This window comes from Rattus norvegicus, chromosome 1 (genome assembly GCF_036323735.1).
Source record: "Rattus norvegicus strain BN/NHsdMcwi chromosome 1, GRCr8, whole genome shotgun sequence".
Taxonomy (NCBI): Eukaryota; Metazoa; Chordata; class Mammalia; order Rodentia; family Muridae; genus Rattus; species Rattus norvegicus.
The window spans coordinates 192369673-192392023 of NC_086019.1; the positions used below are offsets into that span (position 1 = coordinate 192369673).

Consider the following 22351-nt stretch of genomic DNA (forward strand, 5'->3'; position numbering starts at 1 on the left):
GTGGTGGTGGTGGTGATGATGATGATATGGTGGCACAGGCCGGTGGTGATCATGATGGTGATGACAAGGTGATGCTGGCAATGATAATTGATAGATTATCTACTAAGACTCTGGGGAAATTTGTCAACTTAGTAAAAGTGTACACATAGTTTGGTGTCTCAGTGTCATGACCTTGTTCACCTAGGAAATTGAAGAAAGTCCTTCCTCCAAGAGGGAAGGACAGGATGGCCCTCCTGCAATGCCAGAGTCTTGCCTCTGTCCTCTGTCTCCATCTGTAAGTGCAGACAGTTAGAAGGCAGCCGAGGCACTCTGCTGTCCCCTCTGTCTTAAGAGGGAGAGGGGGGTGACAAATGGACCAAGTGACACGTATTTGCACAGCCACCCTTCCTCTGGAGGCCATAGAGCAGCCGGTTATTTTCCTGGGAAACAACTCTATCCAGCAGACATCTGTTACTCTGAGGCGATCTGTATGCCATAACAGTTTAAAAAACAGGGTTTCGATGCTTAAATAAGAAGAAAACAGTTTGCCTACGTTGCAAAACAGTAATACAAACTGAGCTAGAATTAACCCAAGGGAAACATTTATCTTCTATCTCATCTCCAAACAAGACTTCGGGGGAATAGTGTGTAATTATGTTTATTGGCATGGGAAGGCATTCACTGTATATCACTAAGGGGGGAAAACACTGTTTGTAAACATGGAGCTAGACTTTTGGAAGGGGCATTGGCTCTGCCCCAGGGCAGAGGCTGGGATCCCTCTATGTGCCCTGAAAACCAAAAGGAAGCTAGGACCAAGACTGTGTGTCCTACAGCCTTTTCCTTGAGAAACAGAACACATTTCCAGTTTCATGTGTGTGTGTGTGTGTGTGTGTGTGTGTGTGTGTGTGTGTGTGTGTGTACATGTGTGTGTAAGTCAGAAGAAACAGGAATTTTTTTCATGTGTATACATGTGTGCACATGTGTGTGGAAGCCAGAGGTCAACTTTGGACATTCTTCAGGTGCCATCAACCATATTTTTTTGCACAGGGTCTGTCGCTGGCTTGGGATTCAACAAGTAGGCTAGGACTGGCTGGCTGGTGAGCTCTGGAAACTCATGTCTCCATCTCCCAGCATTAGGATTCCAAGTGTGCATTGGCACCTGGCTTTTTGATGTGAATTCTGGGGGTCAGATTCAGGTTTTCACACTTGAAGGGCAAGCAAGCACTTAGAAAACTGAACCATCTCTCCAGCTTCCAGAGACATGTTTTCTAAGTAGACCAACCCAAGCTTTGCCTAAGCCGGAAGCTGGCCTAGTTTGGTGCAAAGAAACGTCTTGAATTGCCACGTCTTGAAGACCTAATTCTGATTCTGGTGCTCCTGGATTCAGTTCTAGAGACCCGTGAGGATCCGTTCCCCACAGAGCCCAGGAGAACACAGCTTCTGTGGTGTGGCGTCGCCTGTGATGTGGGTGGAGAGAGTGTGGAGGTGCGACCTTCTGGGCCGCTAATCTGCAGTTATGCCAGTGACATGGGCTATGAATAGGACCAATTGAAATTTTAGAGCCAAGCCCCTCCTGCACTCGTACTCAGCCCAGAGAGTGTTCCGAAGGGCTTTCTCTGTGACCAGTGTCACACAGTGAGCTGACCACTGGGTTCACCAGGAAAGAGACCCTCCATGCCCCTGGGAAGACAGAACTGGAAAAAGTAAAAGTAAGCCAGGAGAAGCCCAAAGTAAAGGGGTGATTCAAGGCTCTCCCAGGAGCTAGCAGTCAGCCTGAGGCTTGATGCATGAGAAGAACTCGGTCTCCAAGGTCAAGAGGTGGGTACCCTTAGCAAAGGAAGGCATCATGCAAAGGCTGTCAAAGTAGCATGTGGTGCCGGCTGGCACATCCGACGCAACCAAGAGACTTGGAAGGATGAGCCTTGGGGATTGCAGGAGGGAAAGTACAAGTGAACTCTCTGGTCTTGCAGTCCCAAGGTCACAGTTATGACCTTCGTTTTCATTCTGAAGAGGAGGAGGAAGGGGAGGAAGAGGAGGAGGGAGAGGAGGAAGAGGGGGAGAAAGAAGAGGAGGAGAAAGAAGAGGAGGGAGGAAAGAAAGAGAAGAAAGAGGAGGAGGGGGAACATTAAGGAGACTTAAGCAGGGTCAGTAAGCACATCTGGCCAAGTTTGTGTTTCTAACAAAACGGGGGTTTGAGGAAGCTAGAGCAGCCACTGGTCAGGAACAAAGCCGCTTGATCAGGACCACACCAATGGAGACAGAAGCATGGTGTAGCACTGTGAATCTGGAAGAGGAGTCAAGAAGACTTGGGCTGTCCAAGCATGAAGACACATGCGGATCCCTGGCACCCACATAAAAGTCAGATGTGGTGGCTACACCTGTGACCCTAGAGCTGGGGAAGCAGGAACAAAAACCGATAAGGAAGGGAGCAACTGAGGCAGAGTGGAATTCTGACCTCTCCCAGGCATGCACACCTCCATACATACGTCACACATGAACACACAAGCATGTACAAAGAAAACAAAAGCTGGAGATGACTCGGTGACATATGAGACACCATGTGACGTGCCACATGCTGAGGTGAGGCAAGCTCGACTACCCAGTCACCTCCATCCTTTGGCTTTGTGAGGATCTGAAAATGGCTGCCTTTCTGGGTGGCCGCAGCCTTGGGACTACCCTTCCAGCCCAGCCCTCAGCACAGTTACCACCTGCACTGCCCTCATCCAGAGTCTCCCCCAAAAGGGACCCAAGCTTTCCATGTGACACTGGACTCACAGGGTGGGCGGGACGGCTATGAGAGGTCACAGTATCTCCCCAAGGGTTAGGGTCCATCTCAGCATCCGAGTTCCTTTGTCCCCTTGCTAGCTATCAGCCTCATTGCAGTGCTCACCGCCCCGTGCAGAGAGAGAGACAATTAAAAACGAACCCCCTGGAAGCTAACGGTATGAGACCACGCAGCACATAAATGGTGATCCGCAGGCCGAACGAAAGTAAATAGTAAGGGATGTGAATCTGGACTGTGCTCTGTGCTCGCCTGACAGTTTGCAAAGCGGATAAACAAAAGTGTTCCCCACGTGGCAGAGTGGAGCCTGGGAGCTGGCAATCAATTAATCAGTTTCTAGCTCTGTGACACGTGACAGGATGCATGTCCCTGTCCCTGTCGGCACAACTGTGGGGAGACCCTTTGCTCTGCCTCATCTGAGGCGGAAATGGAAAGCTCTCCCCAAGAAGGACAGAGCTATTATGTGTCTGGAGTGCCTCATCTCCGCCTAACACCTCCAGTACCACCTAGCCTGTGAGTCTCGGGGCTGAGTACAATCGGCCAGTCATGTCCCGTCATCTTTGGGGCCAGTTGCGTCACTGACCAGCTGCCTCCACTCTTTTCTCCCGTGGCTTCCTCATTGTATCCATTATTTGACCCAGGATGTATGTAGTAGGTGCTCATTACATTCCTGTTGGGTGAGAAATGCGCCTGCTTGCCAAAAGGCCAGCATTCACCCCGGCCCAGCTCTGCAAAGGTTCTGTTCAGTTGAGGGGATGGGCCAAAAGGGAGCTGGGTCAGAAGTGCCTTTACCCCCAGATTCTGCCCCATGGGTGTGTATGTGTAGCGATTTGCCACTCCACTTGATGTTCTTGCCCCAAATCTCTTTGGGGAGGAGGTTAAGAGAAGGAAGCTCCAGTGGTTCCTGTCACTATTCGAAAGGAGTCTGTGCTGGGAAGCTGCAGCAGGAGAGTGAGACGGCTCTGCAGGAGAGAGTGTGCCCTGCAAGCCTGATACCACCTGAGCTCAATTCCTGGGACCCACGTGGTGGGAGGCAGAGACCACCTATGGCAAGCTGTCCTCTGATCTATATATGTGTGCCATCATGTACACACACACACACACACACACACACACACACACACACACACACACACAATTAATTTTACAGTAAAGAAAAGACAGATAGTACAGAAGCCCGAGGGAGGAAACCACCATGGCTTACTCTCAGAAAGCCAGGCAAGGCAGTGGAGGGCTAGGGAAGAGGGGTGAGTGGCCAGGAAGTCAGAGAAAAACTCCGCCTGGCCGGTGTTCTCTGCAGGTGGGAAACGGAGAGGAGGGTGCACACTGGGAACAACGAGCCAGCAGGTGACAGGCGCATGTGCGTGGTCTGAGACAAAGCAGCAGGGAAGAGAGAGAGCCTGTGCGCCACCAGAGATGATGCCATTCACTGCCTGAGGCATCAGCATAGCAAGATTTTAAACAGATGCCCAGGCAAAGGCAGCAAAATGTACCCAGGGCCTGCAGGCTGAGGGCGGACGTCTCTGGAGACCGTTGTACTAAGCATGTCTTTTTAGCCTGCTGTTGTGATATCTGGGACCTTAATGACCTTAGACTGTTCCTCCCAGAGCTAACCAGTTTCTGGGCCATAAGCAACTGGATTGTCTCCTTCGTGCACAAAGCAGCCATGTTGGAGCACACCAACTACACTAAACCACCTATGTCATGCTCTCTCATCTACCCATCCTCAGAAGTGCCCCAGGATAACTGGGGACAGTCTCATATCTGGAGCCTAGTAAAAATATGCAGATTGACCAATCCCAAACACCCTGGGCTGGCTTGCCCTGCCCTTCCACAACCCTCCTTGTCCTGCCTCCAGATGGCACCCTGGTGCAGCCATGACTGTGCACCCCTCCTCTTAGGAACTGTGTGCAACCAAGTCTCCAGTCGCAACTGTCTTCTGGCTTGTTGGCCTCGCTAGACCTTAATAAGAAGAACTACATCTACAGATCTCAATGGTGTGTGAACTGTCACCATTGTTTATCCACCGGCCCCCTTCAGTATTAGCATCTAACAATCCACAGTTTAAATACTAATCAGATAGATGGATGGGTGGACAGACAGATGGATGATGGGTCAGTAAATGGAGTGATGGCAGGTGGGTGGGGAAGGGGTGGGGGAGTGGGTGGATGTTGGATGGATAGATGAAGGGTGGGCAGGTGGGATGGGGGAAATGGACTGAACAGACAAACATAAAGATCAAAGTGAGGGGTGGATAGAAGCATTTCTTGGGCTTCATGGATCCTCTGCCTTTCAGTCTCATTGCAACTGCTTCTTCAGGCACAGAATTCTGTATGTACCTAAGTTTGGTGTAAATTCTGGTGGTCCAGAAGTAGGGAGAGAGGATGTGAGGGAGGGCGCTCTTTTACTTCTTCATATGGACAGCCTGTTGGCTCCCTTTGGTTATATTCCTCTTATTCCGATCAGTGTCTTCTAAAATAGTCTCTGAACCCAGTGGTGAGAAGGGAAAGGTCAGTGTGAGGCCTCCAGATACCCTGGTCACTGCCTATGGTGGGCTTTGGAAACTGCTGGCCTGGAACCTTGCATCCTCAGTGATGCAGAGGCTCCATTCGCACAGCCCCCCACCAGCCAAGCAAAGGAGGAGCTGGAGGACCTGCACCGTTGTCTTTCACTCTTTATGACAGTAACTATATGGCTCTGGTAACAGGGCCCTCGGGTGTCTCTCAGTGTCTTCAGTCCCAGGTTCCAGAGCTAAGCAGAGAGACACCCCCAGGAGGCATGTGCCTGAGGGATGCACAATGGCCTGGGCTCGTGATTGCCAGCAGATGCTCAGTGGCTGCTCCACCCTCATCATAGGATCGCTCACCAAAGGCCATTCTTCCTCCAAGACCAAGAGGAAAGGGCAGGAAGCAGCCAACAGATTAAGGAGTCCAGACAGGGCAAGTTCACCAGAGGGTCCTCATCAGGGCATACTGCTAATGACTTACCAGAGATGTTGGGCCACCATAATTCCTTTGGGTTTTGTATTTTTGAATATTTAGTTTTTATTTTTAAAGATTTGTTTTTATTTTATATGTATGAGTGTTTTGCCTGCCTTGATATAATGAGCTCCATGCGCCTGCAGTTCCCACAGAGGCCAGAAGAGGGCATTACATCCCTTGCAACTGGAGTTTATGAACCGTTGTGAGCTGCCTTGTGGATGTTGGGAATGGAACCCAGGTCCTTTGGAAGAGCAGCAAATGTTTTAAACCACTGAGCTGTCTCTCTTGACTGTTTTGTGAAACAGGTTTTCACTATGTATCCCTGGCTAGCCTGAACTTTATATGTAAGTCAGGCTGGCCTTGAACTCACCAAGATCCACCTATCTTTGCTTCCCAAGAGCTTTGCTCCCAACATGCTTGACCACTATAATTTTAAAATGTACCTCACCTTGCCTCTCAAGTATCCTGGTTTACGTGATAGGTCACATAGTTACCTCAAGGGTGGGAGATTTTGCAGATGACAAAGCTTGAGTCAGGAGGCCAGTAAGCAAGGGAGGCTTGTTGTTTTGTACAAATGAGAGTCAGCAAACATCCTGGGGACAGCCTAGAAGCAGTGTCAAGCCCAGCCAGTGGTGTGGATACTCGGGAGCTCAGCCTGATCTGGGACTTCAATAGGTTCCACTATAATGGAAGAGTGCCCTAGCGTGGCTGCAACCCATTGGTCACTCTCAGTCTCTACCCAGCTGCATCAGGCGTCTTTATATGTAGACCAGGCTAGCCTGGAACCTGAACATATGTAGACAGCACTTTTTTCCCCTCCCTGGAATTTCAAGCCAGAGCTCACAAATGGAGAAAGGCAGGAGTAGGAGGTATGGGGTGGATTGGTCCCTCGGTGGATGAAGGAAAAGGGGACATCCCGCCAATACCACCTTCAGCACTTATCTTGTGCTGAGGTCCCAGCAGACACCACCCTGAGCAGCCATCACCCATGAACAATTTCTCTTTTGATTTCTCCGTGGCTCAGACAGTGTTTCTGTGGAGATGATCTTTAAATGTGTGTTGCTTGAAATGCCACAGATTAAGGGCCCAGGACCCCTACATGAGAAATAACAGCCTTTTGTTAACATGGTCATTTGACCCCTAGATCATTAGCAGCTGTCAGAGATTTGCTTCGGACAGTACGAAACTTCTCTCAGAACTACTTAACCTCAAAACGACCCTCAAAACAATACCCACCACCCCTGCGATTGTCAGACCAATTTGTCAGGCAACTCATTGGCCAAGAGGGTCTGTGGACACGCACAGCCCGGGCAGGAAGGGCAGGGGGAAGGTTTACAAAGTAGAGATGGCTAAAGGCTTCCCCTGTAGCTTCACGAGAACTTTAATCAAGATTAAAAGGCTCTGAGTGTCCAGCGCTGGAGGACTCTCATGTGTTTTGTGAACTGAAACTTTAAATCTACTTTTGTTTTTAATGGAGGATTAGCCATCATGCAGAAGTTACTGGTCAAACAGTTAATAAAATACACATATTCTGAGGGAAGGTCTTGCACACTCCAGTCCTCAAACACAACAAAGCAATGACATCCTGCACACAGTCTGAGAGTCCATCCCTCTGCTCCATGGGGGTGAAGGGCTCAGCTTATGTGTTGTAGATTCTGGAAGCTCGCTTAGCTGCAGTTTGAGCGTCCGGAGGATCCTCTTCCTCTTCCTCAGTCCGCCGGTGCTTCAGAAACAAGTCAGACTTCAAGAAGCGGCTGTAGCTGTCATACTTCATGAGATTGAAGATCTAAAGAGGAAAGAGAAGAGTCTGATGGCTTACACCAACACAGACCATAAATTACCCTACCATGGACCGAAGAATCACACACACACACACACACACACACACACACAAACACACAAACACACACAAACGTGCATGCGTTCATGCACATGTATGCACATACATGCATGCACATGCACACCCACACACATGCACACTAATCCGTGCTAGTGTAGGATCCGAGAGATAGCTTAGCAAGTAATAAAAGTGCTTGCCGCTCAAGCCTGACAACCTGAGTTCGAGCCCCAGAACCCGCAGTAGAGAGAGAATTGACTCCCAGAAGTTGTCCTCTAGCCTCCTCCCACATGCCGTGGCATGCACCTGCCCACACTGACAGACACATCACGTGTGCACACACAGATAATAACAATAATGAGAACGACAATAACAATACTTGGTGTAGGGCTGTTCTGGACAAGGCAGACCTACTGTACGCTATTATTGATCATTGTGTAATAGTCTCAATGGACGCGATAGATTAGATAATCACAAGTACAGATGCATCTTGTTTTCCCACAGAAATCTCGATGCACACAGCCTGAAGCATACCTTTGCCTCAAATGGCCCTTTAAGAATCTTCTCTGGCTGCGTGTTGTGGCACAAGCCAGTGATTCCAGCACTCGGGAGTTCAAGTTCAGCCTTAGCTACATAGTGAATGTGAGTCCAGACTGAGCTACATGAGACCTTGCCTCAAAATAAAAATCTTTTTAAAACCTAATGTTTCAACTCAGTCAGGCAGATCTAGTGAGGTAGAGGTCAGCCTGGTCTACAGAGTGAATTCTAGGACAGCCAGGGCTACAGAGAGGAACCCTGTCTGGAGAATAAATAAATTAATAAGCCCAGTAAATTTGGTATTGGAGACTTCAAACCTGTTACCAGCCAAGAGACAAAGGGCACCCCCTTTGTCTAATGCAAGGGAGGGAGTACAGACACAGTCTCTGTCAGGAGAAGCCAGGGGACCACGGCTCAGGTACAGAGCAGCAAAGGCCCCTGCACAGCCAGGCAGATTGAGGTCTCTAGAAAGCAGTGATTCTGAGGTACGTGGGGGAACCCCTGATGGAGCCCAAGTCCTTGGGGCTAGAGAGAGCTGCACCTGACGGCATGCGCCCCAAGGGCTGTCTCACACAGAAGCCTCCTGTCTTTGGACCATATCTCCTGAATCCCGGGTCCACTCCTGCTCACTTCCCCTCCTGCTGTAGAGACATAGCCTGTCTCTCTCTGTCTCTCAGAGAGTCACCGTCTCTGTCTTTCCTTTAGATTAAAGGGCCACAAGGCACACCGCTAGCTCTTGTCTGGCTGAGTGAAAAGTTCCAAGTTGCCACTCACTGTCGAGTTGGTGGTAAAATCCTGACATCTTTTAAACATGCTTCCCCCAACACACACAGGGGCTGGGCCTTGGGCCATCTGCTCTGGAGATGGGAGTTTCTTCCAGAAAGGACAGGAGCCTCCCATCTTCATCCTCCCAAGAGGGCTGTGGGAGAACCAAACCTCCTATTTTGCAGAGACTACAACCAGGGAAACACTTGGCACATTGGGCTGCCCATAAACTGTAAACTGTTCAACCAGTGCCTGCCACTCCTCTGTGCCTGCTAGTCCCCAGGAGATATCCCCCTCTCGCCCAAACTCTGGAGAGGTCACTATTTTGTATTGATTTTGTAATCTTTAAGAAATTACAAAACTAGCTAAGGTTTGGACACATCATTTTTTAAAGAAAATATAACACCTCAGAAATTTTAAAAAAATAACAGCAGCAGAGTGAGGAGGGTAAGGATAAGACGCCATTCTCCTTCCTAGGCTTCCCACAAATGTGCTAAGCAGGTATCACCCCCCTTCACCTCTAGGCATCCTTCAGCCTTTCAAGAACATGGATCCCAAGGGGATCTTACATGTGCCCACCTGGCTCAGAATCCAGAGCAAATGCTCCAGGTGTGCCTAGTGGAGCCAGCTCTATGAAGGCCTTTCCTGCCCTGTACCCCTGTCACTTCCCCCAGGTCCCCACATGCAGCCCTATTCCCTCCCTCCCTGTCACTTCCCTAGGTCCCTGGCAAAGCCAACCAGCACCAGAAGCAGAGGTACGGCCTCTCATCCGAAGTCTCTGAGGGTGGGAGAGGAGTCTCCTGTCTGCCTTCTGTGACTCTGAGGAAAAGAGACGGGGTGTGTTCGGACATCCAGGGTGTGCAGAGGTGGGAGACTGAATCAGGGCTGGGCTTCATTTGGAGATGGGACTCAGGAGCCACAGAGGCTCTGTCAACTCAGTTCTTGGATGTAAATTACTTTACTTTTCTTTTAAAACATATTTATGGGCTGGAGAGATGGCTCAGCACTTAAGAGCACTTAATGCTCTTGCAGATGAACCAGGTTCGATTCCCCGAATCTACGTGGTAACTCACAATGAAGTGTTTGTCTCCTTATTGTGGGTTTGGGTGGAGGAGACCTAAGTATGGGTGCACATGTACCTACGTCAGAGGGCAACTCTGGAGAACTGATTCTCTTCTTCCACCACAGGATCCAAGGATCCAACTTACGTCTGTGTCACAAGTGCTCCCACCTACTGAGTCATCTTGCTGGCACTGCCACAAAATTTATCAAGGGCACAGGGCCATTTCCCTGCGGTGGGCAGGTGTGAAACAACCAGCCAGCCCCAAAGTCCTTAGGCTGTGGTTTCCAGATATCTGTCTCTCATCCTCTCTAGGTGCCAGAGAGACTGGGAATCGGCTGTGGGCAGCAGGCCAGGAAGACTTCATCTGCCTGGGTATCCACAGCCCCGTGGCACTGCATGACATCCAGAGATGAGCTTCCCGCTGCTGATGGCCATGTATGAGCATAAGAGTGTGTGGCCCTGGGAATGTTCACCGCAGAGCCCCTCGTGGGTGATGTGAACATGGAGTCAGAGAGCATACAGAAACCTACTACAAATCCTTCCGAAGCTACAGCCCACCACAGGGCAAAAGCCATGGAGGAGTCCAGCATATGTTTCCCATGTGCTCTGCAGACATTCAAACAAGGACCGACATTGCCGAGAGGTCTGTGACCACACACTCCAGGCATCCGATAGAGCATTCTCCCGTGACACTATCACAAGGCCCTAGGGACTGTGGTTTCACTGAGGAGGAAAACAGGGCCTGTGGCTCGCACTTGCTGGATGGCAACGGCTGCTCCACTCTGTCTGGCAAAACAGAAGCAGAGACAACTTTCCCTCATGGTTCCGGAGGCCAGATTCTGAGGTCAAACTGTCAGCGAGCGGACTTCTTCCAAGGTGCCTCTCTGTGTCACAAGGCCATCCCTGTGTATGTCTTATAAGGACACACGTCAGGAGCCCACAAGATGGGTCAGCAGATGAGGGTCAGATGAGGGTATTTGCTGTGAGAGCCTGGTAACTAGAATTTGATTTCTGAAATTCACATAAACATAAGGAGAGAAACAACTTCTCAAAGGTGTCCTCTGACCACCCACGTGTATGTTGTCTCACACACATGCACAAACACAACACACATGCATGCATACACACAATACACACACACACACACACACACACATACACACACACACAGAGAGAAATACACTACTTTAAAATAAAAAAAAATACTTGTCACTTTGGATCAGGGTCCACTCATATTAGCTCATTTTACTTAATTATCTTTTCTAAGCCCCTGTCTCCAGACACAGCCACATTCCAGGATATGGTAAGTGAGGATTTCCACATATGAAGTGGGACTGGAGAAGGACACAATTCAGCCCATAAGGGACGGACGAGAGGCCAAACCCGGCAGGCTACTTCCCCATCCCATACACTTAACCAGCAGAACACTTTGTAGTCATTATGCATAATAATGCAAAAATGAGGTCTGGGAGTCAGGGAGAGGTTTCCGATGGTAAAGACACTTGACACACAAGCCTGATAGCCCATTACTGTCACCCCACGTGGTCGAAGGAGAGAACCAACTCCTGCAACCATCCTGGCGTTAACGTATGCGCTATGGCTCATGTGTTCCCTGCCCCTCCAATAAATACGTAAATGTTAAAGTCTACATGATGGGTAGTGCTTGGACTGGAGGGGCAGGAGGACCATAAGTTCAAGACCATCCTGGGCCACACATGTTCCAGGTCAGCCTTTCACTTACATGGAAACACAGAAGAGAGAGAGAGAGAGAGAGAGAGAGAGAGAGAGAGAGAGAGAGAGAGAGAGAAATTTGCAAACAGTCAGATATAGAAACTAGTCCATAAGCGTTAAGGGATTGAATATTTAATTTCGAAATGTACTGAATTTTAACCCATGATCCCAAATAGGTCAGAGGGAAAGGAATCGTCATAAAGGCAGCAAGTTGGTAGTGTCTTCAAAAATATATCCACCTAGAACCTCAAAATGCAGCTTTATTTAGAAACAGATCTAGTGATATCTATCAAGCTGAAATCACCCTACAGGGTAGGGGGACCCAGATCCAAAGAGGCAGGACACACGGAGAGATCTAGAAAGAAGGAAGCTCTCTGACCACAGTGACAGAGACGGGAGTGACACGGACCCAGCCTATGGATTCCAAAGGTGACAAGCAAGCAACTGACCAGAAGCCAGAACTACGGCAAGCTCCTCTTCTCAGCCCTTCATCGGAACCCCCGACTCTGCCCACGGCCGATTTCAGATTCCTAGTCTCCTAGATGTGCAAGAAATGTTTCCTGTTTGAAAACGTATGAGACTGACCAACTAGGAAACTGCTAAAACAGAAACACAGGCGTGAGCCCCTCACAGTTCCGAAGGCCTGCAGTGCACGACCTAGGTGCTAATGAGACTCAACCCAAGTAGAGGAATGAGCTGGCCCTAAGATCTTTCTATAAAACCAGGCCTCTGACAGGCCAAGCTGACCTGGACCTAAACAATGTGGTCAGAATTCTAGACGTCTGCAGGAAAAAGGAGAAAATGGAAACAACTCAAGGGGAGGAAAAGGAAGAAAGCCTTTGAGCACGAGATTTGTCTCTGGCAGGCGGCAGAAAAATCGTGAGTAGGCAGCTGGGCTGCTTCCGGGATTTTTTTTTTTTTTTTGGGGGGCCAGGACAGATGTAGCTTAGCAAGGTTCCTGGTTTGCAGGCCCCACATCTGCATGCCTACACTATAAACTGTTTAGCTGGTTGCCTGGGATCCCCTGCTGCAGACAGAGGAAGAGTGGAAGGCAAATCCTGCGCCTGCGCAACTGTGCCCTGTGCCTGCGCAACTGTCCCCTGAACCTTGCTTCTAGTGCAGGGGCCCTACATCACCTAAACACCCACTGTGCTTCCTCAAATCTGGGATGGAGCTGCAATGGAGAAGCAAGGAACACCTTTGCAGTACCCAACGGGCTGCTCTAGGGAGGGAAGGACTCCCCTAGAAGCACTCAGCCTTAGAACGATGGCCACTCCAGGTTAATCCACTGCCTCCATCCACTGCATTTTGAGCCTGATAAATATTTGATCACTCAGAATCAAGTACATTAGAAGAGCTAAATGAAATAACCACCTCCCTTCTTTTCTGGGTTACTTCAACCCACATAAGTAGGAAAAATTTAAATCCTTCAATGTAACATAAAGTTGGGTAATGGGATTTCTCTGACTTGTCATTCTAGAACATTCCCTCCCCACTCCCACCCGGGACTCTGTGTTTCTGTCTCTCTGTGTGTCTCTGTTCTCTCTGTGTGTCTGACTCTGTGTGTCTGTTTCTCCCTCCCTCCCCTTGTACCTAGATTGCAGATCTGATTACTGGCTGTGTGAATATAGAACTGAGAGGAAAGGAAGCCTCTCCCTACATCTCTCATGTGATTAATGGCTTTGGCAAGCTGATGTGCCCACCCTGTGAATGGAGGTCCTGCTCTGTCTTCTGAAGAAGGAATGGGGTGCACCCAGGAGGTCTGAGGGTAGCTAGCAGAGAGTGGGACAAGCAGAGAGTGCAGACCCTGCCCTTAGGCATGAGCAGCCACTTGAAAGGTATTGTGAATCTAGACAGCATGTTAGTTCATAGACAGGCCCATTAGGTGAATGTGTGCGGGGGACGGGGGGAGGGATCAGAACTCCAAGAAGATTAGAAATGGAGTGAAAAAGACCCTCTGCATGAGGCAAAATATACTCCCTCAGTGTGGGCTATCCAGTCTTTCCTGGAGTCTGTGAAGTTCCAGTTCAATGTTCAATGATTGTTCTGTATGTCTGCCATGACTCAGAATCTAGTGCTTTTCTGACACATATCCAGACCCCCTCCCAGTGTGCCCCACTACCTTAAAGTCATAAGGTCAATCTGAAAGTCCTTCAGGGAGCAGCCCTCATGCCCCATCCTGCCAAAGGTGGCTGACCATATAGATGTGAGGAACAAAAATTCAGCCCTCCCTGGAGACTGCCGACTTCTGGACTGCGTTTGATCCTTGGAAGTGAGTGTCAGCAGACCCATAAGCCAGAGATGGGCTATACCCTGGCTCTGATTGCCAACCACAGCCCAGACAGAGCGACCATGGTAGTGTAGGAAAACTCAGACTGAGGTCCTGTGTGGAGAAACAGGAGAACTGGGGTGAACCCAGAGCCACACTAAGAAATAGAACCCATGTGGGGTCTGAGGCAAGATGGAGCTCTGAGCCCCTGCTTCTCTCTTCTGATACCAAGAACCAATCTACCACCCAGTTGTCATGACCATGACTCTGAGCCCAACATCCAGGAAGTGACAGGCTGAGACAGGGATGGGGCGGAGGGCTGGAACTCAAGCCAAGGGCTAATGATAAGCCATGGTTAGAAAGCCAAGGCCAACAGTTGACCTCTAGTGATAGAGGTGGCTCCTCACTGAGTCATCCTCTTTCTATAGCCCAGCTAGGGAAGGAAGGCAGCATAGCCAGGGCTGGGCAATGGGGCCAAGCGGCCCAACTTTCAAGATCAAACCTACTGGTGCAACGGACCTACCTGATGAAAAGCTAATTTCAGCCAGGCAGTAGTGGCACACACCTATAATCCCAGCACTGGGGAGGCGGAGGCAGGCAGATCTCTGAGTTCCAGGCCAGCCTGATCTACAGAGTAAGTTCCAAGGATAGCTAAGGGTACACAGAGGAACGCTGTCTCGAAAGATAAAAGCAAACAAACACACTAAATTTCAAAATCCCCCACTTAACCCAGTACCACAGCCCCAGGATCCAACAAGCTCCCCTACCCGTCACTCAGTAGGGACACTGAACTTCCTGACACAGCAATGTCTGCTTTCACACTGGCCTCTCCTGGAGCACCCTGCCTCCCAGGCCTCCTCTTCCAGCACCTGCTGTCTTTTGGGGCTCTGGCCTCTGCAGGAGCCCAAAGAGCCCCAGGAGCCCCTCCCAGGTGCTCTGAACTCATCTCTTGGCTGCTGTGTTTCCTTCTTAGCATTTATCTGTCCTCGAAGATGGGCAGGAGCTGGGATCCTTGCAGCATAAATAGCTCTTAGCATAGTCACTGAAGTGACTGAAAGGAGCCACCTTCCTTCCTGTTTCTGCCTCCTTCGTTGCTTCCTGCACAGCTCAACCTCCAACTCTAGACTACAGTGCCCGAGAGATGCGCACAGCACAATCTCCACCCCTCCTGAGTCACGGCTGGACATACAGACAAGCCAAACTTATAAACGAAATCAGGAAATCATCTCTTACCTTATTTCACGGGGGAACTCCCTAGATAAGAGCCGTGAACCCCTAATTCCTCGGGCCTTTGCTAATGTGCCTGCTAACACGTACCGTGCACCGTGCACACGCTATGTACATGCACCCTGCACACGCTATGCCGACCATCACTGACTTTTGCTTGATGTCTTGGGAGTGTTGTTAGCTCGCCAATCAAGTTAGCATCCTGTAGTACAGAGAAGCCTATTCTGCCGTGTGTGGGAACATAGGCCCCGCGTGTTTCAGCCCCAGATCACTGTACTGTGGTTAAGTTTCAGTGCCATGGTCTGCCCCCTCCCAGCCCTGCCAGTACTTCCCTGCAAATCTGCTCTGAGCTAAAGAACCTGGTAGAGCAGTGTACAAACCGAGTTAGCAGGATCTGAGTAAAAAGCCTAAGGGGCTCTTTTACGGGTATAAGGATGTGGGGCCATCTAATCTGAGCTCAAGGGGGTTTGCTGTGCTTTCCGCTCCAGCTATGTCCCACAAGAGCCATGCTGCCCCCACCAGCTTTCCCTAGAAGAGCAGAGTAAGGCCACACTATGAGTGGCTGGGCCACTCAAAGCCTTTCTGGTGACGATGACTGAAAGCAGAAGGTAGTAGCCTATTCAGGTAGGTCTACCATAAGCCACATGGTGGTCCTGGTGATGCTGGAGCTGTGAATGAGGCTCAGTGAGACCCTGGACTTAGAACTGGGGAGGTGGCTCAGTCAACTGAGGGCCGGACAAGCACATGGACCTGAGTTCCGATTCCCAGCACTCACAGAAAAGTTTGGCATGATGTCATATCTGTTGCCCAGCACTGGAGAAGTAAAGGCAGGGGGATCCCTGGCCAGCCAATCAGGTCAAACCCATGAGCTCTAGGCCAATGAGAGGGACTCTTTCAAAAAATGAGGTGGTAAGCAATTGAGGAAAGCACACAATGCCGACCTCTGGCCTCTATATGCAGCATATGTGTTTGCGTGTGTGCGTGTGTGTGCACAAACACACACACACACGCACACGCATGTACATGCACATGCACACACGCACACACGCACACACACGTACCAAAAATAAGTAAATAAATAAAAACTTTTATTTTAAATCTCGGGATCTCCATCTTGTTTCTCTCTAACATCCCTCCCTTAAGAAAGCAGGGTCCTCAAAGAAGCTTTGTGGGAGCAAAGACAGCAGGTGATGCTGAGCCCCTTAGTGTAGGCCCCCAACAGAGGTCTCCAACATGAAGCCAAACCCAGGTGCCCTCACCACTCCCCCCACCTCCAGGAAACCAGCAAACGCTACACAAGTAGGACCGTGCTGTGCATCCACGGCGGGAAAAGTCAAGTGTGCACCAAGCTTTCCTTTCCTATCACAATTCCCTAAGAAATATGATGTAACTACTGACAGGGTACTATGTCAGGGTAAAGTCACCTACAGAGAGGTTAAACCTTGTGGGAAGATGTGTAGGTTACACCGTCTAATACTGCTTGACAGAAGACCTTCAGTACATGCTGTGTGCATCGGAAGAGTTCCTGCCTCCGGTCTCCAAGGGTGCTAAGGGAGGGAATGGCTGTAACTTTTTCTCCTCCACCCACCTATACCTTAGGAGGACAGTCTCTCTCTCTCTCTCTCTCTCTCTCTCTCTCTCTCTCTCTCTCTCTCTCTCTCCTGCCTGCATGAACAGTGCTTCACAACAGGATATAAAAGAACTTCCTTTACAGTCAAACTCTAGACCACATCGGTGACGAGTTGGGTCACATGGGTTATTTTTAGAACATGGAAGATGGGCTCGTTCAGATGGGATGTTGCCAGGCCATCGCCAGGTGAAATCACGGGGGCGTGCCTTCAGTATATTTTTTCGTTTCCAAGCGCCTTTTACTATCAGGTAGATTAAAAGTATTTTTAAAACTTTTGTCACTTAGCCAGGTGTGGTGGCACGCACCTGTAACCTCAGCATTTGGGAGGCAGAGGAACGAAGTCTCAGAATAACAACTATGGTGTCACTCAAAAAAAACCAAAACAAAACAAAAACAAACAAACAAACAAACAAACAAAACCCAAAACAAAAAACAAAAACCTTCATCCTGTCTGCTGTGTGTCTCCTTTCTGTGCCAGCCAACTCATCTAGGCTATGTGCAGATCATAGCAGATGCCTCTGTTCTGATGTCTTGTGGGAATTGTTGGCACTGCATGCCAGCCACTGTGTGAAGTCCTACCAGGCTCTCCCCGCTCATTTCCAGCTCAGCCTCTGTAACCCCACAGAGCAAGTGTCTGTGTCCACAGGATCCCTGTACTCCCTCTGCCCAGCAGAGAGAAGCTGCCCTTCGGCGGGAAGATGGGTGAAGCTATGAAGGATACACGGTGACCATGGTTTTTCTGAGTGACTTTAACTAAGGAGCTGCCACGACTCCTTGAGCTGTGTTTCTGCGGTCAACAAAACCAGGATAAGAACACTCACTGGAGACAAGATGAGCGTTCATGCCAACTGATACAACAGCTCTCAGGACAGCTCAGCATCGGGCACTGTTACTGCAGATAACCTAGAACCTAGTAGCTGGCCAAGCTCTCACACCGCATGTACTTCACATCATCCATGGGAGCCTTTTAAAAGATCCTGAGGACCAGAATAGGCAGATGTTCCCATGTGGCTGCAGTCACAAAAACTGCCTTCCTCTTTCTTCCTCTCTCTCCCAAATCTATGTGCATTACTCAGAATCACTCCTGCAGAAGACCCTTGAGACGTCTCCCCAGATACCCAGACAGAGTTCCCTCTACACCCAAATTTTATTCAGAATTTATGTGGGATCTACACTTCCCATTGTGTCAGTTGGAAACTGTTCTCACAGTACTTCTGCTTGTGTTTCTGCCCGGGTGTTTTGTTTTCTATCAGATGAGGAGCAAAGATTAAGCCTTGTGGATGCTGGGACATCCTCTAGCCCAGTGGTTCTCAACCTTCCTAAGCCTGTGACCTCTGAATACAATTCCCCAGGCTGTGGTGACCTTCACCTATAGAATCATTTCATTGCTACTTCATAACTGTAATTTTGCTACTGTTATGAATCGTAGCATGAATATCTGATATACAGGGTATCTGATGTGCAATCCCCAGAGGGGCCTTGACCCACAGTCAGACAAGCTGTCCTAGTCTCCATACCTCAGGTGATCATAAAGCCTTTCTGCACAAGCAAACACAAAAGCTCAGCCAACAGACGGACAGCACAGTGCCCACGGTGTATAGCCTGAGCTCTGCAGAACCAGCCTTCCCTAAGAACACGAAGTGTTTCTACACCTTGGATGACCTACAGTTCTGAACAGTTAGCCCTGGGAGGGCCCTGGAGGGCCTCTGTATGAATGGTCTCCTGAGGGCACGCAGTGAGGAAGGTCTATGGGCGTCTGTAGGGAAACAGTCCCAGCTTTCCTGCTACTTGGAATCCTCGTGGCTATTTCCAGAACCTTTTCTTTCCACCTTCAACAGCTGTTCCACGTCACTTCAACATGGGTCTCTTAGCCTCAGTCTGCCTTCCCAGCAGAGGTGCAAGCTTGACCCAGAGCCCATCTCACATTTAACAGATGTGCGCACACATTTATAAATTCAGGTCTGAGTATCAGGTCATGTCCCTTTTGTCTAGTGACATTTATTGAGTATTCCTCATAAGAAATTCGGCCAGAAAACTTAAGGTTTACCTCTTTAACATGTCCACTTTTAAACTTACCTCTTCTGGTTCTAAGTGGAATACACTGCAAAATTTTCACTTTGTCACTATGGCTAAGGGGCCACGTTATAAATTTACTTACAGCTTTGGGCCACTGGCAGTCAGGGAGTAGTTTGGTGATTTGTACAAAACCAGTCTTGGATTCCCTGCCACTGTTTGCAGGGTTCCCTAGCCACCCCTCCCTTCAGTGATTTCCATGTTGCTTTAATCTGCATCCCCCAGACAGACCCAGTCTCCCATCCCATCTGGGTGGAAACGGCTGCGAACCCCAATAGTTTAAATTGTGCATAGAATAAGTCAACATAGTCCGAATTCAGAAGCCAGGGTTCCCGACCTTCGCCAATCAGAGCTCCTCAGTAACCTTGGCCTGCACGGCTGGATGAGGTATTTCCTGGGGAATGTGGCATTTCCCTGAAGAATTCCCCCAGGCCTGGAGTGAACATAGCTTTTCAGATAGAGGCACGGGTAAGGAGGTCACATTACCTGGTCCTGGAGCTTTTGGAACATCAGAGGGTGTGGTTCTTCCAGAATCTTTTCAGTGAGCCGAGACTGCCCCTCCACATTGACTTGTGAAGAGGCCTTATTGGACAGGAAGGTCATGTAGATCTTCTTGGCCTTTTCCTGCATCTGGAAGAGACAGAGGAGCTGGCCTGTTATCCACCAGCACAGCCTTTCCTGGCCTAAAGCCAGCTCCACCCTCCAGCCGGCCCTGGAAGAGCTGCAGCTGGGAGCTATTGCAGCCTCCAGAGCCAAGCTCCCAGAGAAGGCCCAAGGCAGCCTGGCCTACCCCACACCTAATAAGGCTTCTGAAGACAAGTCTTCTGAAACAAAATTGCTACCCTGACCATTCAGAAACAATGAAAGTAGCAATCCAGCATGACTCCCAGTCACCCTGTGACCCCTCCCAATTCAGAGCTCATGGAAACGATACCCGGTCCTGAGGTAGAAAGAAACTCATGGGTCAAAGCTCAAACCTAAATGAACCTCGGAAGTGTTAAGCTACACGAAGGAAATCAGACACAAGAGGTTGCATAAGGCATCATCCTGTTCGCAAGAACATGCAGGTGCCCGGGAACAGAAAGATTAGTGGTTGCTCGAGATTGTGGGAGGAATAAATGGGGGTGAGGATGAGGTGGGCAAGCACAGAGCAGCTGAGTATGCTGGGGCTTCACTAAGCTTGGGGTGTGCGCTCGGCCTTCTTCCCACAATGCACTGGCAATCTAGGGCTTTCACTTACATATATACTATGTGCACATGCGTCCTCTCCTAACAATGCACCTAGGGACCTCGGACCCCTGCCTTCATTGAGCGACAAAAACAGCTCACTGCAAACAATGGAATAAATGTCTTCTTCCCTTAATAACCACCAAGCATTATTCATGTTTCCATTCAGTCACACTCCAGTCATAACTAGGTACACTGGTAGGGGGCCAGTCTGTCTGAACTAGTTTGGGGTGGTTGAGCAATATGACAAACAGTGTCCTCTAAGTGAATTTTTTAGAGAGGACCTCTCTATTTTCAATCTTACGCCTATGAACCACTAGGCATGCGTATGATTCAAATCAGACGCATTGTGGGGAGGGACACATGCACAGTAAAGTTTCTATTTCAGACCGGTCAGTTAGGGCCCTCAGTAAACAGCGCCTCCTTCCTCAAGACCTATCAAAGTCGTCCCTGGCGATAAGCTGGGGCCCCTGAGTATACCCTCGCTCATGTGGCCTGCTGTCAGTCGTTGTATGCTTTTAAGATAGGGTCTCACTCTGTAGCTCTGGCTGTCCTGGAACTCACTCTGTAGACTAGGCTGGCATCAAAATCACAGAGATTCACATTTCTGCTTCCTGGGTTTAAAGACATGTGCCACCAGACCCAGCCTCTGTTGTCCCTCTTGACAGAGCCTTTCTTCTGAGCTATACTATGGCTCAACTTTGGAATACTTTCCTTGCTTCTTTAAAAAAAAAAGATTTATTTATTTATTTATTTATTTATTTATTCTTTAATGTGAGTACCCTGTCACTGTCTTCAGACACACCAGTAGAGGGCATCAGATCCCACTACAGATGGTTGTGAGCCACCATGTGGTTGTTGAGAATTGAACTCAGGACCTCTGGAAGAGCAGTCAGTGCTCTAACGGCTGAGCCATCTCTCCAGGTTTCCCTTTGGAATGTTGAGAGGATTTGGGTTCTGGTGCCTGTACAGGACCATAAAGACACTCGGTTCCAGGGAGGCACTCCAAACAAAGTCTTTTTTTATGGCGTGTGTTTCCCCAGGACAGATAAAGTCCCATGAAACCACCCATATGTGCATGCATCACCCACCACCAGTGCCTACTGTGCTGTGGACATGTGAAACCCATTTCCCTTCCCTTAACCTCTTGGTCTTTCCCCCTGTTAATGCTGGTTTCCTGATGAGGACCAGGGCCAGGACAGGTGACACCAGGACCATCTGACCTCACGCTTCAGTCCTACTCTGGTCCCACGAGGCACCCTGAGCTCATGGATAGATGGCTTATCAGTCTTCCAGAGGAAGGAGTTTTCCATCAAGTGATCACACAGTAAGTAATGCAGAGAACACTCACTGTATGCCCGAAGTCCCCAGTGCAGCCTCACTGGAAATCTTGGAGACAAGGGCTGACAAGATGTCCACTCACCTGCAACCTCATTCATTACACTGAGAGCTGTGGCAGGGCTGTGACATGCCCTGATGGCAGAAGCCAGCTTTATTTAAAGCACTGTCTTCAAAGTTGTGGTGGGCAGGGCTGCAGACTCGGCATTCTCCACCAGAACTTCCCTTGAGCTTCCCTCCCTTTTCTTGAAGAGGATGGAGCCGTCTGTGGCAGCAGAGACAGCTCCTGCGTGGCCCTCAGGTCTCAGGCCCCCTCCCACCCCACAGAGCGAGGAAACGGAGCCTTTCACATGTAGCACGCAGCTGAGGTTTGTGGAGGAGATGGGGGGAGGTCAGGAGGCCCTAAAGAAACACTTTTTCTCCCAGAGAGGCTCTCAGTCTCTGAGGGTACTTGCAGAGCTCGACTGAGGGAACACCCAGCTCTGATAACTTCTGGTCTTATGAAAATCCCTGGAAGTTTTCAATTAGCAGTGCTTGAAAAAGAAGAAAACGATCTTGTTTCTTGCTGGAGATCAGAAGTCAAAAGACCCCATGAAGCTGAGGCCCAACTCTATCTCTGCTGATACAGGAACGGTGCCCAGAGGGGGTCAGCACTCAGAGCCTTGTGTGTCTGTGCTTTCTGACTACAGGAGCAATTAATTAATGTCAGACACAAAGACATGGGAGCCTCTCAAGATAAATACGACTATTCCTAGGAAAGGTCTGGGGACCATCATGAGGCCTGCCTGGAAGAGCAGTTTGGAACTTTCTGTCTCTCAAAGACCCACCAGCTCCACAGAGCCATGAGCCTCTCCCACCACCCCCATTCTGTCATAAGGGAACATTTTTGGAAACCCACTTCCTGTTTTAAAG

At 49.5% G+C, this 22351-nt stretch overlaps 1 protein-coding gene across 5 annotated transcripts in view; it reads right to left on the reverse strand.

Moving 5' to 3' along the window:
• Positions 1 to 7099: 7099 nt before the first annotated feature.
• Positions 7100 to 22351, reverse strand: part of Rgs10 (regulator of G-protein signaling 10) — a 45869-nt gene continuing 30617 nt past the window's right edge. For 3 of the 5 annotated variants that reach the window (XM_006230325.5, XM_039088606.2, XM_063271970.1), the window contains 2 exons: positions 19361 to 19504; positions 7108 to 7528 (listed from right to left, as the gene is read on the reverse strand). In XM_006230325.5, coding sequence (XP_006230387.1) covers positions 7382 to 7528; positions 19361 to 19504 — 291 coding nt within the window. In that variant the 3' untranslated portion in view covers positions 7108 to 7381. 5 annotated transcript variants of the gene reach the window in all.